The sequence below is a fragment of the Rhamphochromis longiceps genome, linkage group LG19 (assembly GCF_057381845.1).
Source record: "Rhamphochromis longiceps isolate RC_006_pf linkage group LG19, R_longiceps_female_GT1.1, whole genome shotgun sequence".
Taxonomy (NCBI): domain Eukaryota; kingdom Metazoa; phylum Chordata; class Actinopteri; order Cichliformes; family Cichlidae; genus Rhamphochromis; species Rhamphochromis longiceps.
The window spans coordinates 26,236,792-26,258,991 of record NC_140575.1 but is presented as its reverse complement, the minus strand read 5'-3'; the positions used below and the strand labels follow the sequence as shown (position 1 = coordinate 26,258,991).

The 22,200-nt window shown below is 39.4% G+C and overlaps 3 protein-coding genes across 3 annotated transcripts; 1 reads left to right on the top strand and 2 right to left on the bottom strand.

Annotated features, from left to right (window-relative positions):
• Window positions 1-40: 40 nt before the first annotated feature.
• Window positions 41-9,937, top strand: nemf (nuclear export mediator factor). Its single transcript, XM_085391822.1, has 32 exons — window positions 41-233; window positions 345-413; window positions 1,243-1,345; window positions 1,646-1,771; window positions 1,889-2,037; window positions 2,156-2,223; window positions 2,319-2,408; window positions 2,497-2,570; window positions 2,642-2,712; window positions 2,806-2,881; window positions 2,976-3,116; window positions 3,227-3,435; window positions 3,528-3,701; window positions 3,781-3,844; window positions 4,743-4,831; window positions 4,917-5,020; window positions 5,101-5,163; window positions 5,277-5,389; window positions 6,308-6,365; window positions 6,452-6,510; window positions 6,596-6,716; window positions 6,799-7,042; window positions 7,133-7,175; window positions 7,263-7,312; window positions 7,419-7,566; window positions 7,745-7,822; window positions 7,933-8,148; window positions 8,376-8,411; window positions 8,540-8,646; window positions 8,723-8,766; window positions 8,852-8,931; window positions 9,341-9,937. The coding sequence occupies exons 1-32, from the start codon at window positions 175-177 to the stop codon at window positions 9,416-9,418; spliced, it is 3,204 nt and encodes a 1,067-aa protein (XP_085247948.1). The 5' UTR covers window positions 41-174; the 3' UTR covers window positions 9,419-9,937.
• On the bottom strand, window positions 9,597-15,279 carry klhdc2 (kelch domain containing 2). The gene is made up of 14 exons (XM_085391831.1): window positions 15,141-15,279; window positions 14,249-14,530; window positions 14,075-14,154; window positions 13,806-13,923; window positions 13,553-13,665; window positions 12,351-12,435; window positions 12,077-12,160; window positions 11,787-11,867; window positions 11,577-11,635; window positions 11,280-11,389; window positions 11,118-11,190; window positions 10,937-11,024; window positions 10,799-10,851; window positions 9,597-10,720 (listed from the first exon to the last, which is right to left on the bottom strand). The coding sequence occupies exons 2-14, from the start codon at window positions 14,510-14,512 to the stop codon at window positions 10,597-10,599; spliced, it is 1,332 nt and encodes a 443-aa protein (XP_085247957.1). The 5' UTR covers window positions 14,513-14,530; window positions 15,141-15,279; the 3' UTR covers window positions 9,597-10,596.
• A 672-nt stretch (window positions 15,280-15,951) lies between these two features.
• Window positions 15,952-21,833, bottom strand: pole2 (polymerase (DNA directed), epsilon 2). The gene is made up of 19 exons (XM_085391824.1): window positions 21,675-21,833; window positions 21,263-21,363; window positions 21,098-21,173; window positions 20,757-20,834; window positions 20,509-20,602; window positions 20,340-20,414; window positions 20,137-20,220; window positions 19,922-19,978; window positions 19,788-19,836; window positions 19,620-19,692; window positions 18,865-19,037; window positions 18,694-18,783; window positions 17,315-17,369; window positions 17,167-17,226; window positions 16,999-17,076; window positions 16,741-16,849; window positions 16,388-16,564; window positions 16,221-16,288; window positions 15,952-16,113 (listed from the first exon to the last, which is right to left on the bottom strand). The coding sequence occupies exons 1-19, from the start codon at window positions 21,743-21,745 to the stop codon at window positions 16,095-16,097; spliced, it is 1,587 nt and encodes a 528-aa protein (XP_085247950.1). The 5' UTR covers window positions 21,746-21,833; the 3' UTR covers window positions 15,952-16,094.
• Window positions 21,834-22,200: the final 367 nt, after the last annotated feature.

Below are 22,200 nucleotides of genomic sequence, written 5' to 3'. Positions count from 1 at the left end.
GTGGACCTGATCATTTTTGTGCCTTACCAGTTTCCGTAAAACTGCCATATGTGCGCATGTTCAGGAATTACTTGCATGTTTTCTTTGCCGATTTTGCTGTAGAAATGTGAATATTTTCCCTATCACTTTGAACAGTTCTTTTTTGTTGTTGCTGTACCCTGAATTAAAATCACGATGAAAACACGATTTACTACTGTGGATATCAGGGCCGTTATTGCCGAGATCAATGCCAAGTAGGTGCTTGTTGTTAAGCTAAGCTAAAATTAACTCTCGTCTGACTGGCTGTCCACTGCATATTCACACACTTTTAGTTATTCATGAAGTTTTACCTCTTTCTTCCGCAGCTACATTGGCATGAGAGTCTATAATGTGTATGACATCGACAACAAGACGTATCTCATCCGTTTGCAAAAGTAAGAAAACTGTCCTCTGAAAGTTTTTCTCTTTTATAATGAATAAAGCTAGTAAATACAACAGAAACATCACAAAACTAGCTATGCAGCAGAATGACATTGTTAGGTTTTGCATTTCATTTATGCTAATGACAATTGATGCATTCATACACAAGTTGCCACATTTCAGTGAATGCATCGTCTTCGGAAATATGTTTCAAGTGTGTCCCAGTCAGTTGCTGTTCATCTGCTGTAGATAGTTTTTTTTAGACTTGTCAATTCTTCTTTTGTTCTTTTGACTAATAGTTCCTTAGTAATCACCTTGTTAGTGGAAAAACACAATTTTATGCCCGTCAAACTGTGATGTCTGTATTTTGCATAGCTTCAGCTACAGAAATGGGGACAGATGTGTGCTTTTGTGGCAGGTTGCTAGTAACAGAGTTAAAAATAGAATTTAAAATTGATTTTAGACACATCACTCATTTATCCTTTGAGTTATGTGTTGGCCTGTTAGATCAGTGTCAAGTGCCTAAAAAAACAACAACAAAAACCAACATTCTTGTGAAAATGGTCAGGTACAAGGACTGAACTGAAAATAAATAACAAGGCAACCAGTCTCCAAGGGAAACTTTGAAAGAGCCTTAGGTCAGTCAGTAAAGTCTGATATACTTGGAAAAGTATATAGAAATTAGGGACGGCGCAATACATTTGCACACTTATGATATTTTCCTTCCTACCAGAGCAGGAAATGGAAGTACTCAAGTAAAGTACTTTAAAATTAAACAGTAAATTTACTGAATTGTTTCCAGCACTTTGAATCAGTGAGAATAACAGAGTGTTGCATCGGCAGGCCTGACAGCAAAGCTGTTCTCCTGATCGAGTCTGGGACTCGTATTCATTCCACAGACTTTGAATGGCCCAAGAACATGATGCCTTCAGGATTTGCGATGAAAGTAAGACTATTTAAAAAACATAAAATAATATAATTGTGTTGATATTTTAGGATATTTATTGTGATGTAATGAGTTTATTGTCCCTTTGGCTTCACTGTGGATAAATAATTTAATTAGTATCCTTACTTGCACAAATTCAGTGACTGTATTGATTTGCCTGTCCCTAATAGATGGATCTGTACAGTAAATGTCATTACAATGACTTGTGGTTGTTGTGATTTATTTATATACTACATTTGTGTTTGTTTGTTTTTGGATCACTTGTTGTGATGAAACTGATGTTAAAGAGGTTTTTTTCAGTGTCGAAAACACCTGAAGACACGCCGACTGACTCAGATTAAGCAGCTTGGGATTGACCGGATTGTCGACATCCAGTTTGGCTCAGATGAAGCTGCCTACCACTTGATTATCGAACTATATGACAGGGTCAGAAAACATTTCAGATGCTTTTTACATTTCATGTTCATATTCAAAACCTGTTACTTACGTGCAACCGCATATCTGTTTATGCCTATTTGTCGGGGTGTTCATCTCCATTTTCAGGGTAACATCATCCTTGCAGATCATGAGTACACCATCCTGAATCTGCTGCGGTTTCGGACAGCAGAGGCAGAAGACGTTAAGATTGCTGTGAGAGAGCGCTACCCTGTGGAAAGCGCCAGACCCCCCGAACCTCTCATCAGTTTGGAGCGGCAAGGACCTCTTTACTAGTTTCTGGATAAACTGAACATGGTTCAAAATTTAGTTAAAAAAAACAAAACAAAACTCAGAACCTTATATCAGTGATTTATTGTTGTTGTTTTTATTTAGGCTGACTGAAATCCTTAGCAAAGCACCAAATGGGGAGCAAGTGAAAAGGGTCCTGAATCCTCACCTTCGTAAGTATCCAGGCAAAAGATACACAAGTTTAATCTTTTGTTTCAACATGTAGAAAGACTATGAATCTTTTTTTCCTTTCCTAACGCATCCACAGCATACGGAGCCACTCTGATAGAGCACAGTTTGATAGAAGCAGGACTGTCGGGCTCTATCAAAATTGACAGTCAAGTTGATTCTGCCCAAGGTATAGTAGGGCAGTTAGACTATTTTATTTCTCTTATATTTTTCTATAAATCTCCAACTAAATTTGGTCTCCCTGCTTTTTTCTTCAGTTGCTCCTAAAATCCTGGAGGCTCTGCAGATTGCAGAAACTTACATGGAAAAAACTGAGAACTTCAGTGGCAGAGTAAGCAGTTTTTAGATTAAGATTCTGTAGTTGTCTGATTGAATTCACTAACTCTTCTTTATTATAACAAGGGTTACATCATTCAAAAGACTGAGAAGAAACCAAGTTTAACTCCTGGCAAACCCAGTGAAGAGCTTCTCACGTATGACTCTGCTTTTACATCAAGGTGTACCTTTTTTCATCTGGTTGTGAAGTAAAGGATTGTTTAGCTCATGTGTATGATGTCTACTTGCAGATACGATGAATTCCATCCATTCCTTTTTGCCCAGCATGCAAAAAGCCCCTATTTGGAGTTTGATACCTTTGACAAGGTACATGTTAGCGCAGCTACATACCTGGGGGATCATAATTAAGTTATTTTTTCAAGAAAAATAAAGACTAATCCACCACAATAATCTGACACAGGTGGTAGATGAGTTTTTTTCCAAGATGGAGAGTCAAAAAATTGACTTGAAGGCCTTGCAGCAGGAGAAACAGGCTCTGAAAAAGCTGGAAAATGTTAAGAAGGACCATGAGCAGAGGTTGGAGGCCCTGCACCAAGCACAGGTTAGCAGCAAAGGCTTTACATAATAATTCTTGCTTGTACGCACAAGGAGATGTTGAGGACAATAACCACTCAGCTGATCGTGACTGAAATCTTGTTCTGTGTGCTGCAGGAGGTGGACAGAATAAAGGGTGAACTAGTGGAGATGAACCTGCCTGTGGTGGAGAGGGCGCTGCAGGTGGTGCGCAGCGCACTGGCCAATCAGGTGGACTGGACTGAGATCGGTGTTCTTGTCAAAGAAGCACAAGCTGCTGGAGACCCCGTGGCCTGTGCCATCAAAGAGCTCAAGCTGCAGACCAACCACATCACCATGCTTTTAAAGTGAGATCACCCCAAAAAGCAATGAACTTAAATGTCGTAATTTTTATGTGAAGTCAGATTGATATACGCGTGTTGTGTTGTGTCACATCCAGGAATCCATATATTTCTGAGGAGGATCAGGAAGAGGAAGAAAAGAAAGAAATTGTGGAAACGAAAGGGAAGAAAAACAAAAATAAAGACAAAGGACAGAACAAGAAGCTGCAGAGGAACAAACCCATGTTGGTGGATGTGGATCTTGGGCTGTCTGCTTATGCCAATGCCAAAAAGTAGGTTGATGTGTGATGTGCACACAATAATGCATTCTGTGGGGAAAGTTGATAGACTTTATTATTGTGTTTTTTTTAGGTACTACGACTCCAAACGCAGCGCTGAAAAAAAGGAACAGAAAACCATTGAAGCAGCAGATAAAGTAAGAAAACTGTCTTTTCATTTTTCCATATGCCATGATGTGATTGTACGATCAGCAGGAAGCAAGATCCAGATCTGTTCTTCTAAGGAACGTTGTTTTCTTATGCATTAAAAAACTCTCCTGTGGAACAAACTCCCAGTTTTTTTATGCGGGGGAGCCAAGACACTTTCTCTATTTTTAAGATTAGACTTAAAACGTTCCTGTTTTAGTAAAGCTTATAGTTAGGGCTGGATCAGGTTACCCTGAACCATCAACTAAGCTTTGTCCACACTGGAAGCGACCACTGACTGTACAAAGCGCATGATACCACTGGTGATGGGAGGTAGGTGTGAGATACATTTTTATCTCTTCTGAGACGGGGCGACTGAAGCGACCACCACTAAATAAAATGCTACCATTGCCTGGCATATGACCTGGAACTAATTGCAGTGGAGAAATGAATGTACTCAAGCCGACTAGCCGTCACCTTCAGCTCTTCTTCACTCATCTCTTTTTGCTTCCCACGTGTTTGTACACCACTGCTGTATTTAATCATAAGTTATCACTAAACTCTGGGGCTCTCTCTCACAGTTTCTCTCTTGTCCTTTTTCTGTTTGCTCTTTTTATTTTCCCCCCATACCCCCAACCAGTCACGGCAGATGGCTGCTCTTCCCTGTACCTTGTTATGTTGGCGGTTTCTTCCTGTTAAAAGGGAGTTTTTCCTTCCCACTGTGAACAGTGCTTGCTCACAAGGGGTCAACTGATTGTATGAGTTTCTTTCTACTACTGCCAGGTCTTCACGCTACAATAAAATGCCTTGAGGCTACATCTGTTGTGAAATAACAGAATAACATACTTTATACTCTTATACTTAAATTTAGATTTTACTGATAATTTTTCTAACTTAATGTCACTAAAGGCCATGAAATCAGCTGAGAAAAAAACACAGCAGACCCTGAAAGAAGTCCAGACAGTGACCACCATTCAGAAGGCCAGGAAAGTCTACTGGTAAGACATGGATGTGTATGTGTGGGAACTTTATAATGTGCTTGATCTGTTGAGTCTGCTTTAACTGTCTGTTCCCGTTTGGCAGGTTTGAAAAGTTCTTGTGGTTCATCAGCTCCGAGAACTATCTCGTCATCGCAGGAAGGGACCAGCAGCAGAACGAGATGATCGTTAAACGGTACCTCCGGGCTGGTAAGGAAGCTTCTACACACTTCTCTTGGAAAATAAATACCGTCAAAATCTGGTTTATCACTTGTTCTATACTTTCTCAGGTGACATCTATGTTCATGCTGACCTCCATGGAGCAACTAGTTGTGTCATCAAAAACCCCTCAGGTAAACTTAAAATGCAGCTTTCAATGCATTTCCCCCCACTAAACTAGTTTAGGTTTCTCTGAGTTAAACTAGTTTCTCCTTACACCCTCCACTTGCTCATCGTCTTGCTCCAGGGAATCCCATCCCTCCCCGTACTCTGACAGAAGCTGGCACCGTGGCTGTGTGCTACAGTGCTGCTTGGGATGCCAAGATTGTCACCAGTGCTTGGTGGGTTCATCATCATCAGGTGAGTCTAGAAAACTCTTCATGTTTTTTATGTATGTATTATCATTGAGGAGAGTGATACGATTCATCCCAATGAATCATGACGTTATCATTTTGGAATATACAGGCGCTATCAGAGAAGGAAAAACTTGGTGATTCAGTGCATTTAGATAGTCAGCTGGCCTCATTGGTGAATCTAGACCTGACCAACTGAAACAGCCTCAGATCATAACATTTTCCCACAAGCTTCTGTGGTAGGCACTGGGCACGATGAGTGGATCACCTCATCCGCCTTGCTTCTTACCTCGACGCACCCATCACTTCAGGACAGGTCTTATCAGACCACATGACCTTTTCCTCATTGCTCCAGAGTCCAATCTTTATGTTCCCTAGCACTCTGAAGACTCCTTTCCCTATTAGCCACACTGATAAGTGGTTTTCCTACTTTAATTCTTTAGTCTCCAGTTGTCTTTGCATTGTCCGCATGGAAATGTTCTTACTTTCACTATTAATCAAAGCTGTGAGCTCTTCTGTTGTATTTTTCTGATTTGATATGCGATCACTGATTACAATCCCTCTTCCTAAGAGATGGTTAACCACTAATCTCTCCAGGTTATTGTAGTTTCTGTAGTTTCCTTACTTGTTTCCTTTGCTTGAAGCAGGCCAATAATTACGTCTTTTGATATATTTTGATATGACTTTGGACATGGCTGTTTAAGAAATGAGAAGCTACTCACAGATATGTTAGTTTTAAAGCAGCCATCCTGTTAGCAGTCAAAGACTGCAGTAATTAAATCAGGGATACACTCACAAAATTGCTCCATACTAAAGTCTAAACACTCTCTGGGACCTTTGAACTTACAGGCATGTGGTGTTTTTTATAGTATAATTGTTTATTAATAAATTGATAAGTGGTATTATGTGTTTTGTTCTCCCCCAGGTGTCTAAAACCGCTCCCACTGGCGAGTACTTGACAACTGGAAGCTTCATGATCAGAGGTATCAAAGAGCAGAATTCGAATGCACGAAAGACCGACTACAAAGAGATACGATGGGACTCATTTTTGTAATTTTTTTTCCCTTAGGAAAGAAAAATTTTCTGCCACCTTCTTACTTAATTATGGGCTTTGGGTTCCTCTTCAAGGTGAGTACCATCACTAGCTGTGAGTGTATTTTCAAGCCTTTATCATTTTTAAAGAATTCGCTAATGTTTCTTCTGCTTTTTACAGGTGGATGATCAGAGTGTGTTTCGGCACCAAGGGGAGAGGAAGGTGAGAACCGTAGAGGAAGACATGGAGGAGGCCACATCCAGAACTGCCGAGCTATTAGATGAGGGAGAGGAGCTCATAGGTAGGAAGAAGCCATCAGTGATGTAATTTCTGTCTATATCTATCTATATGCATTTGTTGAGCCATTTCTGCTGCCTTTCTAGGGGATGACAGCAGTAATGAAGATCAGGGTGAAGAAAGAGCAGACGATGGAGAGACCAAGGAGGTGGAGGTGAAAAAGGAGGATGACACAGAGGAGGAGGATGATGGCGCGAGTGGAGAAGTAGACTCTGCAGCAGATACAGGAGCGAAGGTGTCAGAGCGGAGTGACAGTGGTATGGAAGAAGAGAGTGAAGAATTCAGCTTTCCAGATACGACCATCACCCTCTCTCATTTACAACCCAGCAGGTAGTACCACTAACCAAGCAAAAGAAAAGCCAAACAGATGTATATTTGCAGAATTAAAAGTACTTTAATAACATTTCTCCTTATTTCTAGGAGCTCCCAGAATTCCGGCTTCAAAAAAGAAACAACTGCTCAGGCAAATATTACCATCTTTGGACATTTAAGTTTTTTCCATCTCATTTAAAGTACAATAAATAGCAATTTTTTATTCATTGACTTTCAGGATGACGTAGATTCACAGGGGAAAAAACACATGACTGCCAAGCAGAGAAGGTGAGCGTATAACCCAAATGAAAATCCTGTTTTATATTACAAGCGGATGATGACAGCATGAGCAGAGAAAGATGACCGGTTGCTGTGTTTTTGCCTCCTCCCTTAGAGAAGAGAAGAAGAAGAAGCAGCAGCAGAAACAGGAGGGCTGTGAGACTGAGGAGAAGCCTGACAAGTCATCCGGTGGACCGGTGGGGGATCAGGGGTCCAAAAGTGGCAGTGGACCCTCTCAGCAGCCGTTAAAGAGAGGTCAAAAGGTGAGACGGACGGATGAAGTTGGCATTTTTTGTGCTGTGCAAGCATCAGAGGTCTTAAAACCTTTTAGTATTTTTTTTTAATTGAGAGCTGAAGTTTTACTAAATGAGAAGATTATAAGATTACATTTAGTTTAAAAAATGGGCTAAAGGTACCAGCCACACTCTTCTGTCATTACAGAACAAACTGAAGAAGATCAAAGAAAAGTATAAAGATCAGGATGAAGAGGACAGAGAGCTGATGATGCAGCTGCTTGGGGTGAGAATGAATAGAAAAACCCTTACATGCAGCTGGCACTAGTACTTGCAGCGCACGTGGTTCTCGATGGTGTCGCAGTAAATAACATTTCAGCTGCTTTGCTTCCTTAGTCAGCTGGTTCCACGAAGGAGGAGAAAGATAAAGGGAAGAAAGGAAAGAAAGGGAAGGGGAAAGAGGAGCCCGTCAGGAAACCGGCCGCTCAAAAACAACATCAGAAAGCTCGTAATGTGGAGACTGCTGGGAAGAAAGCAGAGCAGGGTGCAGGGGAGGAGGAGGAGAAGAGGCAGCCCGGAGAGGAGGGAGGTGCTGCAGAACAGGAGGATAAGGTAATGAAAGGATTCAGTATGTGTATGTATAATAATGTTTACAAAGTTATCTGCATAAAAAAATAATCAAAGTCTGCCTCCTTAGAAGAAACATATAAAGAAATTAAGAGTAGCTCAAGACTTTTACACAATACTGTATTTAGAACAAACCTATCTGTGGCTGTTTGGTGACTCATGGCCACAGACCGGTACCTGGAAAGGTTCAACAAAGCTTTCTTCTCTTTCAGGAAGATGAGGTGGACCAGGACAATCCTGGAGCAGAGGTAAGTTTGCAGTATAAATATTTAAATATGGATTATTAATCCTAAAAAAGAAATCTGTATGCCCTTTAAAAATACTACTAAAAAGAATAGCTTGATTTTAAAGGATTTATTTTTGTCTGTTACTTTAGGAAGCAGAGAATCTGCTCACCTCTCTAACAGGCCAGCCGCATCCGGAGGATGTGATGCTGTTTGCAGTGCCAGTCTGCGCTCCGTACACTGCTCTTTCCAACTACAAGTGAGTGGTATCAGCTTTTCCTTGTATTAGTCAAATTGAAGAGACCAAAGCCTAACTGCTTGCTTGTCTTCTGCAGACACAAAGTGAAACTGACACCAGGTTCTCAGAAAAAAGGCAAAGGTAATTCGGAAAGCTTTTGACTGACATTACTGTAAAGATAGTTTCTTTCAAGCTGATGGTAAATTCTTGTTCGTGCTCCTACCAGCTGCACGCACTGCAGTGTTCAGCTTCATGAAAGCCAAAGAGGTGTCACCAAGAGAAAAAGACCTGTTCCGCAGCGTCAAGGTACAAAAAACCTTCTTGCCTTTAAAGAGTGCTTTCTGTTAATTTGTGTTGCTAAATTTACATAGTTAGTATCCATTAGAAAATAACTACAATCCAGTCATTTATCAAGGAATGCTACACAAAATAAGAAGCATTTTAATAAAGTCGCCTCACTTGTAGCCATTTCATGAGATTAAAATGAATGAACTTCAGCACAGTCATCTCACCTGTTGCTGAATCTTTATTGGATTACGTTTAGGGTCAAACAGATGTTTCAGGGTTTTTTTTTAACTTCACATTTTCCACCCAACAAACTGTAAAAATAGAATAATCTTATCGAAAACTGTTTGAAACTGTTACGGCATGGAAGCACAGTTTTCCCTTGTGTTACAATTCAAACTGTCCCTTTTCTCACGACGCTCTGCCGCAGGATTCTGACCTATCCAGAAACATGCCAGGAAAAGTCAAGGTGTCTGCTCCAAACCTGCTGGCTGCCAAGAAAAAATGAAGGATAGAAGACACGAGCCGGAGAGACTTTTGAAATTTACAGCATTTCTTCAGCACGGAACTGCACCTCAGTCCGGTTCACTGAGACTCTGCCGACTTCACCTATATTTCAGACATGGGTGGTTATTTTCTCAGAATTCTTGAGATTGTATTTGGTGAACCACAACATGTAACAAAGCTGAATATGTCATGTGTTTATTTTCTGAGTACAAATTATGCATTGCAGTAATAATATGCCTTTTTAATCCCACACTTAAAAACAAACAAACAAACTAAATCAATCAAGGGAATTTTGTGCAAACCAGGCAATTCCAAACAAAGCCGCAGCCCCAATAAACTTGCAGTGAGTTATTGATTAAATTAAGTTCGTATGCTACAGTAGCCACTTTCAACAATTTATTTTCTCCAATTTCAGGCTTTAAAAACCTCTTTGAACGTACAGAATCTCTCTCTCTCTCTCTCACACACACACACACACACACACACACACACACACACACACACACACATATATAAATAATCATATATACACATAAAAACTTAAAGTTAGCATTTCTGTGCCTTAAAGTAGATAGTCATGTGTAGCATCAAGCACGAGTTTTAGGTCTGTGAGAACTTCGGAAAATCATTCAACATCAATAAACACTGTATTCAAGATATTCTCAAAAATTATAGTAATAATTACAACAAACTTATTTTTAATTTGTTCTTTGATACAGAATCACTGTCTTAATGAATTTAAGTTTTGTTTTTAGTTCACGTTTGTCGTCATAAGACTCATCTAATCTGGACAGAAAACGACGCCATCATTTAAGCTTTTCATCACTACTGTCGAAACGACTCATCAAAATTAAGATGGGCAAAGAATGTTTAGAGAGAAAAAAAAAAAAGCTAATCCCAAATGTAGTGAGAGGTTTCTCCTCTGTGCTATCGCATCACCACCACCACTCAACAATGATGGTTGTCCCGGCAACATCTATAAAGGTGATTAACAGTTTTGAGGATGGCCTGTGAACCATCATGCGTCAGGCGGGACCCATTTCTAACAAATCCGAAGCCGTTCAGCATTCCTTGGAGAGGTTTTTATGTATGAAAGTATCCACTGACATGAAAAGGACTACCTGCTTTCAGAAAGCATGTATCCCTTCCACGCATACATATTGTCCTCTAATTGTCCTCTTAAGAGCCCAGTGTGTTGACACGTGCCATTCTCTGTTTGAGGCTGTGCAGGAGGTGTTTAGGCAAACAGTCCCAGTAGCTAGACAAACGCTCCCTGTGCTGAAGGATGGTCTCCATGCAGAACCTGGAAATTGGAGAGTTAGATGAACACGACGTGATGGCAAAATAAATTGAAATGGATTTCAAATCTGTATGCACTCACCGAACTAATGATTTGGGCTGAACATTGAAAACCAGCAGGTCATTGCTGTGTGCCTGTGAAGTGGAGGAAAAAATCTAATTCACCAAGTGAAAATTTGCATTAACTGCAGGTTAAATTGAGATATGATGACCATCTTACAGCTCTGTGCTGCGACAGCAGGTTGTTGGCACACCCTCCGAACGCAAACACTTCGCCATCTGGACCAGCGCACGCTGTGTGCCACAGCCTAAAAATCACAAAGTCAAACATTGTCCACATTTTAGCTCAGGAAAAACTGCCAGCGCACTGCCAGCTGTTCACAGTAACGTGAGATGGTCACCTGGGGCTCTCTGTGTGACTGTGTTTGAAAGGCTTCCATTCATTTTTGCTCACACTGTACAGCCAAGCATCACCTAAAAGACAGAAAAATAATCTCTTTGAGATCAGGTATTATTTTAGGACCTCTGATTATTTGCTCCTTGAGGTCGAGTGTCTGACTCACTCAACGTCTCCCTGTCTGTGGTGAAACCTCCAAATAGCAAGATGTGGTCTGGTGACACAGGAGTGAAGGAGTGCCAGGAACGGCCCACTGGACCCTGCTGGGGAACGCTCCTAGAACAAGGCAGAGTGGGTCACAGGGGAATAATCGGATCAGATAGTCTTGCAATTAGAAACGTGATATAAAAAAAAAAAGATTCAATTCAAAACCTTTGCTATGATCCGTATAATATGTATAATCTGATTAATAAAAACCTTTATAGTGTGGATTACATACCACAGCACATTAAGAAGCACTTACATTTCATGCCACTCCCACGTGTCCAGGTCAAGATAGTACAGGTCATTTAATCTGTAGTTCTGTGAACAAAACAAAAGTACATTTGTTTATTTTGAAAACATCTTCATCTTTAAATGAGTGCACACACTTATGCACATAATTTAGGAGTGGAAAAAAAAAAGAAGAAAAGTGATGCTTTGATTTGAAATTTCACGTTTTGCCCATGCTTACCTTGTATCGGCCACCAAACACATAGCCTCTGTTGCCAACTGTTGCGCAGGCATGAGCTGCTCTGGGTGAAGGGGTGTCCCCCTGCATCAGGCCAAACCAAGACAAATTGAAAATACTGTTTAAAGATCACTAAGATCTCTCTTTTTTTTTTTTTTTTAATTAGAAGAAAAAGGGAGAGGCTGTTTGATTACAGAGGATGTTTCCAAGTTTTACTGCAGGGCAATGTGACACACGCATTTGTGTGTATGCATAAAATCGAATGTGCTGAAGTTGTAAGGAAGTGTTTTTACCGTGGTAATTGGCTGACTCCACGTTGACGTCTCCAGATCCAGGATATGGATGTGGTTGTTCCAGCCTCGCCCAGGGCTGTCCCACTGTAGCGGTGAAAACAAAGAGGACAAGGCAGAGGGATACATTTAGATATTAAGCCGTAATTATTCAAGAAGCTCCAGCTATCAAAAGTACATTTAATTAGCAAAAACAGCATCTAATGGATTTCAAAACAATTTTATAATAGTTTTGTTTAAATGCATCATTTGTCATAAGATTTTTGTTTTTACAGACCACAAGAGAAGAGGATTCATCATATTCAAAAGTCCCTCGATGAGCGCCCTGTGCAGCGTAGCCATAGCCCCCAAAGTAGATAATTCTGCAATCATTCAGACAAATTACTTACATATTTAAAATCTTACAGAAATGATCTCTCTTATGCATTTCTCATTGTGTTGTGATCAGAAATGACCACAGATTTATCATGAGCATGAACTCTGGACTTTTAATGATTTCTTTGGACTGTTTTTCCAGCGTGGAAGGATTGTACATGTGTCTTTAATGACTTAAAAAACAAACAAATCTCTAATCCACACAGTGTCAAAAGCATACATACAAGCTCAAACATATATATAAACTCACTTAAATCTTTTAATAAGTGGCTCTGAAGGCAAAGGCCTCATTAGTGATCGTGATTGACTACAACGGGTAGTTTCTATGTGCAGCATTGAAAAGGATTTGCCTGACAGCAGTCATTGGATTGACCAATACTCAGAACAATGTGAAACTTCAAGAAGATATAAGAAGGAAAATTTTAGATTCACACACATTCAGATGTGTCACCACTTTGTCCAGTGTCTAGAGGAAGAACCAAACTGTCACCTTCAGATAAGAGGAAATTGGTTAGGATGTTTACGAACAACCCAGGAACCACCAAGGCTCAAGCCTGCCATGAACTGGAAACTGCTGGAGTGCTAGTGTCACCAACCACAATGAAGCAAGTATTGATGACTAGAAACAGCATCTAGTCAAAGGAGAGTTTATCAAATTTTAAGCGGGGGTGTATGTATGTATTTGACCCTGTTTGGATTAGAGGAAATCCAAAATAAATTCAAACTTGTGCACTCAGTCATTAATGATGTCTGCCGTACAATCATTCCATCCTGGAAAAAGAAATCATTAAAAGCCAAAAATTACCACAACATTCATTTCTACAATTAGAGTATGTAAACTATACAGTAATAAAACTTCTAAAACAACGACCATCATTGTGTCAAAATTAATGCCATTTTACTTTCAAGTAAACTCAAGATCAATCTATTGTTTTTACTCTTTTTATAGGAAAAAAAACCATTTCACAGTTAATCTAAAAACATGTTTGTCAAAAGAAATGAAGGATTGGTGAAACTGAGCCTTATTTTCTCAAGCACAATGAGTAACTACATTAAAAAAAACCTCCAAAACAAACATACAAACAAAAACCCTTATCCTGTTACCGGTTTTTCTGAACCCAGCAGCCCAGCTTGTCCTTGGATGATGGCGGAAGTCCTTTAAGATCCCTCATTTCCTCCCACACAAGGCTGGGAGTTCTCAAGGGCAAGCGGTAAATCTATACGAGCAAAGACGTTTTGTAAAGACTGTCCGCTCGCACAGCTGGCTGATATGTTTTTAAGGTAATGTGATGCAAGCACCTATTTAAAAACACCAGAAGCAGATAGGAAATTTAGTCTAACCCTAGTCACACCCTACCTTGTTTGTGTTTCCCCGGGCGTGATGCCCCCCAAAAAGGTAGAGAACTCCATCAACACACACCCCACAGCTGCCTGACATCGATGTGTGGAGGCTACCTCCAGCTATATGCTTTGTCCTGTAAATAGAAAAAAATAAATATATATATATATATATATATATATATATATATATATATATATATATATATATATATATATGTTTATATTCATTTTTGTACACAATTACAAAGTAGAGGTATGATTGGCTTGCAAGCCAGATGCCCTCACCAGACTCCTGACTCCATGTTGTAGGTCCAGATCTCGTTTCTCGGCAGATACAAGTCGAAGAATCCATGGTTTTCAGCATTCTTGTTCAGGAGGATGAACACAGTGAAATTTAGACAATTATGGAGACGGCAGAAAGATACAGAAACATAATGGCAATGCAGTTTAGGAGCATACCTTGTATCCACCCCACACATACATGATGTTTCTGTCAACCACTGCTATATGACCACTGCGCTCAGCTGGGGCGTCCTGCTCAACTGCTTCAGCGTCTAATAACTGCTCATCGTCCACTTCCTCATCTTCCTCGTCCTCATCCATATCTTCATGTAATATCCAACCAACTAATCTGTTATCTTCATCTCTATCCGAGTCGTTGTCATCCTCTCCGTTGGGCAGATCTCCCCTGTCTTCTTCCATCTCTGCCCTTCCCTCTGCCATGCCAGCCTCTTTTGTTTCCTATCAAAGCAAGACGTAAGGTACTGAGAAATCGACTAGGTTATTGCCAATAGGATTATTCTATTAACGCATTAATCCCGGGCCAAAAATAATCTTTAAAACAAGCAAAAACAAACAATCAAGGAAATGACCCACATTTAAAACAGTGGAGGTGAGCAAAATTAGCCATAAAAATAGAACATGCTCTCTCTGTGTCAAGTAGAGATTTGCTTGTTTCTAGGTCAAAGTCACATCATCATTTACCATGGCAGCGGATTGTATCATGTTAGCAAGTAGCACGACAAATGCTGACCTACTTTTCTACCTTAACTATTTAGGCTACTAGCCCAACGCTGGCATTTAAGCATACCTCTAATATTACATGGAAGACTTACAGTGAATAACAGCTTAACAAAATGCTGTTAATTCATATATTTGTCTAAAATTCTCTTCATTGCTTTGCTGTAATTCGTGCTAGCAAGCACCAAACAGTTATTTCCCTCTGCAGAAGAAAAACACACCGAAAACTGTGCGCTAAATATCGCTCAGATATATCTACCTCGTTTATGTCTAAACTAACCAGAATTCAAATATCCTACACAAAATCTAGCCAGTCCTGTCATCGCTTTACCTTATCAGATACTAGGGTTCCTTGCAAATTTCAGTAGCAATGCGCCATTTATGTAAGGTCATCACAATCTTCTGGGGGGCACGACCGGAAATGACAGACTTTTTAAATCCACCATCTTTATAAGGTCGGAATTAACGGGCTAGGCCGTCCTGCGTTGTATAAAGGTTTTATTATTTATATTATTATTGTTATAATTACTACTACTACTACTACAAAGTCACTACTGCTACAGGACAACTCTCATATAAGAAACAGGTACACACAATTAGGTCAAAATCAAATGGAGACGTTTTTCTTTTCAAAATAAAAGTCTCCACATTTAATTGTTTTCATTAATAGTAGGGTGGAAAAGTACCCCCAAAATTTAAGACTCCCAAACGCAGAACAAAGCGCAACAACGCTTTTCGTTTCGTTAAAGTTTCATATGAAATGGATGTTATATAAAGATAAAATTATAAAAATAAATAAATAAATTGCCAAGCTGAATGGGAGAGGCTACAGCAGAACTCAAAGCTCTGACTGTGCTGAATCCAACAGCATATATGCCTGTATCAGGGACAGGATGCATTTATCACAAGAGCCACTCTTTGGTATTTACCTTGCACATTAATTGAGTAAAATTGGTTGCACATATAAAAATGTGTCGGTCCTTTTGAAACAATTTTAGAAAAACATATTTCACAAAGCTACGATATAGTGACTATAGAGGGTAAAACAGATAGGAGTTGATAATGTTATTAACTTAATGCTACTGACTACTAAGGATGGTTCAAGTTGCAATTCAATGCATAGACACAAAAAGGTCAGAAAGTTCAGTACAAAGCATAAAAACTTTATTATTCCTCATAGAACAAAGACTCAAAGACCATAAAATTATTTGATTACCAGTCAATTTTCAACATCTAATATCATACAAAAGTAATGTACAGTCAAATTGCAAATCCGGGATTTTCTTCACAGCCCTTGAAGTTTGCTGTGAAGAAGAAATAAGAAAACTGTTTAGTTTGAGCACAATCACCATTAAAACCACCATTGTCACTGTTAAATACACCAAAAACAAAGAGAGAGGAAAAACCCCACCTGTCCTCAACTGTCCTGTTGGATGGATAGTACACCTTGAAACTGAATCCACTTTTTGGGAAGGAACCCTGACAAAGTAAACAGGTTAAAAAAAGATATTGCTTACTTATATTAGAAGAAAGCATCCTCTACGATTTTCTGACAAAGAATCTGTCATTCATTCATACCGGGTTGACACAGAGGCAGTCTGTGTTAGTGATGCTGAAGGGGTCGTATTTGTCTGCGAAGACGATGACGTCAGGTACCGGGTAGACTCGTAGGGAAAAGTCATAGGCCCAGAATACAGGACTGACATACAGAGGCAGTGGAGTCAAGTGACCCTGGGATAGGATTGTCCTAACAAACTGAGAAGAGAAAGAAAAAGAAAAATACTACTATCACTACTAAAAGCTACTTTTTGCTTTAAAAATATTAGCAAAAAATGATTAACAAAGGCTTATAAACCTCTGACAACATGATAAATGCTGAAGTGATGATTCTTCCTGTATGAACAGGTTTGTTAAGAAAAGTTGAAACTCACATGGTTTGGAATGTCAAGATTGTTATTGGGCAATCGGACACAATTCCTACATATCTTGTTGACCAGGTCCTCTCTGATAATGATAATCTCCTGGCTGCAGTACTGAATCCTGTCAGAGAAATATGCATCATTACATTATGTGTCTGCATGGTTTTAACTAAAACTATTCAAAATCATATCTAAAACCTGTACTCCAAGCTTAATTAAACACACTAGCAGATACTTGTGCATCAAATAAGAGCCACATGTTTGTTTCACCTGCATGGATTAGTTGTGAACACAGAAAATGGCACTCTCTGTCTGAACTCCTCTGTGATGTGGTCTGCCAGGGGAGGTCTGAAACATAGTTTACCCACATTTGTTCAAACCACTCGAATCAAAATCTCACAGAATAAAGTTGAAATCTAAGCGTCTATTAAGGTTTACCGTGGCAGGATGGTGCCTGGACCAGGGTCTTCAGGACCGGGAACAAACACAAAGCGACTACTGCGGGTTTAAGATGAACACACTGAAACATGAGTAAGTAGAAAACAAAACAATAGCAGAACAGAGTGAAAAATCTATTAGAGCTTACCTGCTATGAATGCTGGGGTATGAGCATATAGCATCAGCAAGGGCTTTCAGTGACTCTAAAAAACAATAAACAAAATTAATAATAATAAAAAAATGAGTAAAACCTCTGAAAACCTTTGTCTTTGTCCCTTTATTAAATTGTTCAGATGTTCTACAGATTTTAGCATTGACCGATTATATATGTATAGCTATTCAAAATATCCATCTAATCAGCCAATCACATGGTAGCAACTGAATGCGTTTATGCATGTGGAAGCATTTAAGACTTAAACCATACAACAGAATAGGGAAGAAAGGTGATTTAAGCAGATGTGATTGTTGGTGCCAAAAAAGCTGGTCAGAAACTGCTGATCCACTGGGATTTTCCCACACAACCAACTCTGGACAAAACTGGCTTGTTTCCTGATGGGCAGTCAACAGTAACTCAAATAACCACTTGTTACAACCCTGTATCCTTAAGAGCATCTCTGAATGCACTACATGTCAAACCTTAAAGCAGACGGGCTACAGCAGCAGAAGATCTCTCTGATTGCTACTCCTGTCACCTAAAAACTGAACTGAGGCTACAATGGATTAAAATTGTATAACAGAAGATTTGAAAAATGTTGCCTGGTCTGTCGAGTCTCGATTTCTGCTGTGGCATCAACTTTAAATGCCACAGCCTACCTGAATATCATGCTGATCATGTCCACAGGGTATCCATATTCTGATGACTGCTTCCAACAAGATATGACTATGAAAGTGAGTTTACTGTACTCACATGACCTCCACAGTCACCAGGCCTCAATTCAATAGAGCACCTTTGGGATGTGGTTGAATGGGAGATGTCCAGCCAACAAATCTACAGCAAGTGTGTGATATTATCATGTCAATATGGACCAGAATCTCTGAGGAGTGTTTCCAGCAGCTTGTTATTCTTCTTATCGTTTTAAACAAATAACACTGGCTTGTGGCTCTTTATTCACTCTCTGTTTCCTATAACAGTTAATGACTTGCACAGCAGCCATATTTGCTCCATAAATAACGTGCACTGAAGTATGAGATGGTCAGAGTATGCAGTATGTCAGGGGCACTAATGTTTTCATTCCACGGAGGAATTTTTTGAGGACACACACCAGGATTCAGACACCAAAATAATAGCGGACAGCAGAGGACACGTCGTTTCACAGCTGTCTTGTTTAAATAAACATTCCTGGAATTGTCACAGGACATACGTGACAGGAAATCGCTGTGCTTACGTTCAGCGTGAGCTCCATATCACGGCCAGTCAATTGATCCATACAGTGTTTACACAAAAAACTATGTCAATAAAATTTTAGAGCATCTGTCAAAACTCACAAGCAGAGATTTCAAGATGTTCAGTGTGTTATGAGACTTTACCTTTGAGTGATTTGAGCTGTGTCTTCCCATACGGGGCAGAAGAGAAGTTTCCACAGAAAATGAAGCAGGTGGGGGGCATGGCAGCATATCCTGCAATTTAGAAATGACATCAAAAATGTTACTGGTGTCACGCAAAAGTGTACTGTTGACTTGTAAAGTTCACTATCAGACCTGAGAACATGATGTTGAGCTTTTCCATCACTTCCACACTGTCCAGCCAGACATCGGAGACGATAACAAACATGGCGTCTTCATTCTCCTCTTCCAGCTGCTTCAACTTTGCGGACGTTTTCACTGAAGTGGCAGATGGACCTCCAAAAAAGTTAATGTTTCCGTAGTATGCTCTGGAAATAATATAACAATTACACCAAGGAATCAGAATCATTTTCTGGGGACCTCATATAATAGAGCCGTAGTTATCAAGGAATTCAAGTAAAACATGAAATAATACTGTGGACCCAAGCAGGACAGCCCAAATCCACAATTGCTCATCGTGTTCTCATAAGATGCTGTTTCTTAACAATCCCCTGATGGTAACTGAATTAAAATTATACACTTTAAAAGTTTCCTAAAAAAACATTTTTAAGTCCTGCATTCTGACTACAATAAGGCTGGGGAACTAAGCCCTCCTGTAACATACTGTGACTGTATTCAGTCTTTATAGTCTGCTGTTGAGAAGTGTGATCTTGGCATGTCTGTGTAGCTTATAATGACGATGATCTCCAACTTAAAGAGTATTTGCCTTCATATTAATTCAGTGGCATTTTCACAAATTAACAAGGAAGACAAGTTAAACTGACTTCACTTCACTGGAAGCTCCTTAACTTTTAGTCTGAACATGATCTCACACACACAGAAACTCATACTTTATACTAGAATGTAATGTCAAAATGTATATTTTGTAGTACAACTACTCTTCCTCTGACCTTGTGGCTGATGAAGGCTCTGTTGGTGGGAACCCGAAACCATTGACGTGGAACACAGAGTCCTCGTACCAACCTAGAAAACAAACCGTGAGTTGCAAATTCACAAATAGGCTTGGATGTGTGTATAAAATCCACATTTTGCCATTTTTACTAGAATAATTATCTTACCTTCTGCCAGTACAAAGCAGGATTCTGTGTAGAGGCCATTATGAAACTGGTGAGAGTGGAGCTAAGGAATTTATCTTTTATATTCCATGTGATTTTGCATAATATGAAGGACTTTTATTAACATCAAAGGATATTGCTTTGGACAAGTCCAGCTGTATTGTTCCACTTGGGTCCTCCAGGTAAAATTTACCCTGAAAAGAATGGTTTTCAAATGTTAAATGAACCAGATTAAACAACAACAACAACAACAAAATCCTCAAACTGAACATAAAGTCACAATTTTCATCGCATTCAGTGAAATGGAAAACAAAACAAAACATAATCTCTTATATTTATCTGGATCACTAACCTCTTTCAGTTGTGTGATCATACCAAGTACAATCACCTCTCCCAGTTTAGCTGTGCTACCAAGCAATGCTTCAACCGTCTTCAGCTAGGAAACACAAATAATGCTAAAAATGGTTAGTTAAATTTGTTTTGTTTTTTTAAATAGCTGACATGAGGTAATACACGTTTAACACAGTGTCCATTACAGTAGCTTAGATGTGATACCTGAAATTTGTTTTGACCCTCTTCAACAGCAGCTCCTATCGCTGGCGGGGTGAAGAGTTCATGGCGATGTGTTCGCTGCAGAAATGAATACGACATGCACACTATACATATTAAAAATGGCAGCAAAGACAGCAGGTCAGCCTGGAATCATGAGACAGATTTTACTGACTTGCTGAAGGATTGTATAGCGCTCCCTGAAGAGTTCAGCTTTTTCTCTGGCCAGGCCACACAGACTGGGGGCTGGATGACTGGTCATACTGATGCTGGATGGAAGTCAAAAGTCAAAATAAAAGCTTTACAATCTTTGCCAGACACACTGCGGTCTGCAAAACGGCAGAAACATTTATATTTAAACAATAATTTACATTAACTTTAAAACAAAAGAGAAAAAAAAAAAACCAAAGTTGTTTTACTCACGGTACAAATTTCTTCCTCTCCACACTGTAAATGTATCTGGGCACATCAAAGGCTCCAATTATGTTGAAAACATTATCTCTGGAAGGGACGACTCATATAAGTAAACAAGTTAATCCCAACCTTACTCTACAAAGAACCTGCAACTGAATGATTTCTGTCCCAGCATTTAGTTTTTACCGGCATTCATTATATTAAAATGCTTTATGATCAATTAATTAAGCATACTGTGTCAGCTTCTACATGAGTAATAAGTCCAGTGGATATTTCATTTCAGTCGATGTACAAAGGACACCCCGAGTCCTTCCAAAAATATTAGAACAATGCTATTTTTTTAAACTTACATTGTTTCGTCACAAGTTTGAGTGCAATCCTGCACGGCACTTTCCACCACGGACATCTCGATCATGCTGGAGGACACTGCGCGAAAAATCAGTACAGTCACAGTCTGAAAAAACTCACATGGGAGCACAAACATAGGAGCACACAACAAGCTGTACTGCACTCACATGGCTGTTTTTCCACTGCATCCAAGACCCTTTCAATAATATCATCAAGTTCAGAATGACTGACGGACTCCAGCACCTCTACAAGGTACCTGCTGGCCTCACTGGAGCGCAGAACAAGAAGAAGCCAATCAACAAATAAATAAACAAAGATAACAACTACATGACTAAACACGGTCCAACTACATCGAATTATATGTGCACATCCAATAAAAATGAAGTCTAACAAAAGTGTAAAAAGCTTTCTTTGTTCGTTTTTAAAAACATTTTTTCTGTATTTAATAAGGCAAAGTACAGAAGGCTTGCACAGCGAGCTGCCTGTTCGTAACTTCAAGATGAAACAAAAGACGTCGTTGTGTTTTCGAAAGTTTTCAAAGCAGAAAAAAACCATTTTTATCTACACAAGAATACATACGGGCGCAGTATAAGTCCTCTCATCTTGAAGCCAGAAGACACTTTCGTCTTTATTCTGCGTGCAACATCCATGATTATTTCTGCTCCGACTCAAGCTTTGGCGCTAAATGTCAACTTCCGCAAACTTCCGCAAGTGTCGTCACTTCCGTCTTAGGGGCCGCCTCTATTTTATTAAAAAAAGCGAACTTGAAAACAAATCTGCCGAATCATTTTCACAAAATTATGTTTTTTTTGACTGTGAGTTTCTCTTTTAAGTCTATTCTAATTTCCATTATTGTGTTTTTTAATACAGGCTAAAGATGCATAAAACATCACCTAGCTTTTTAAGGATAAATTATTTATGAATAACAAAAATAATAGCAATAATAACAGAAGTTATCAAAACGAAGCGCAAAAGGTGTTACATTGTTTATATTGTATATTTCTTAGCATGTTAATAGTGATTTGACAAAACAGAATACAATTACTCTATCACGTGTCACCTTATATTTTACTGCCATTTATAGACTGTGATAATTATATAAAAC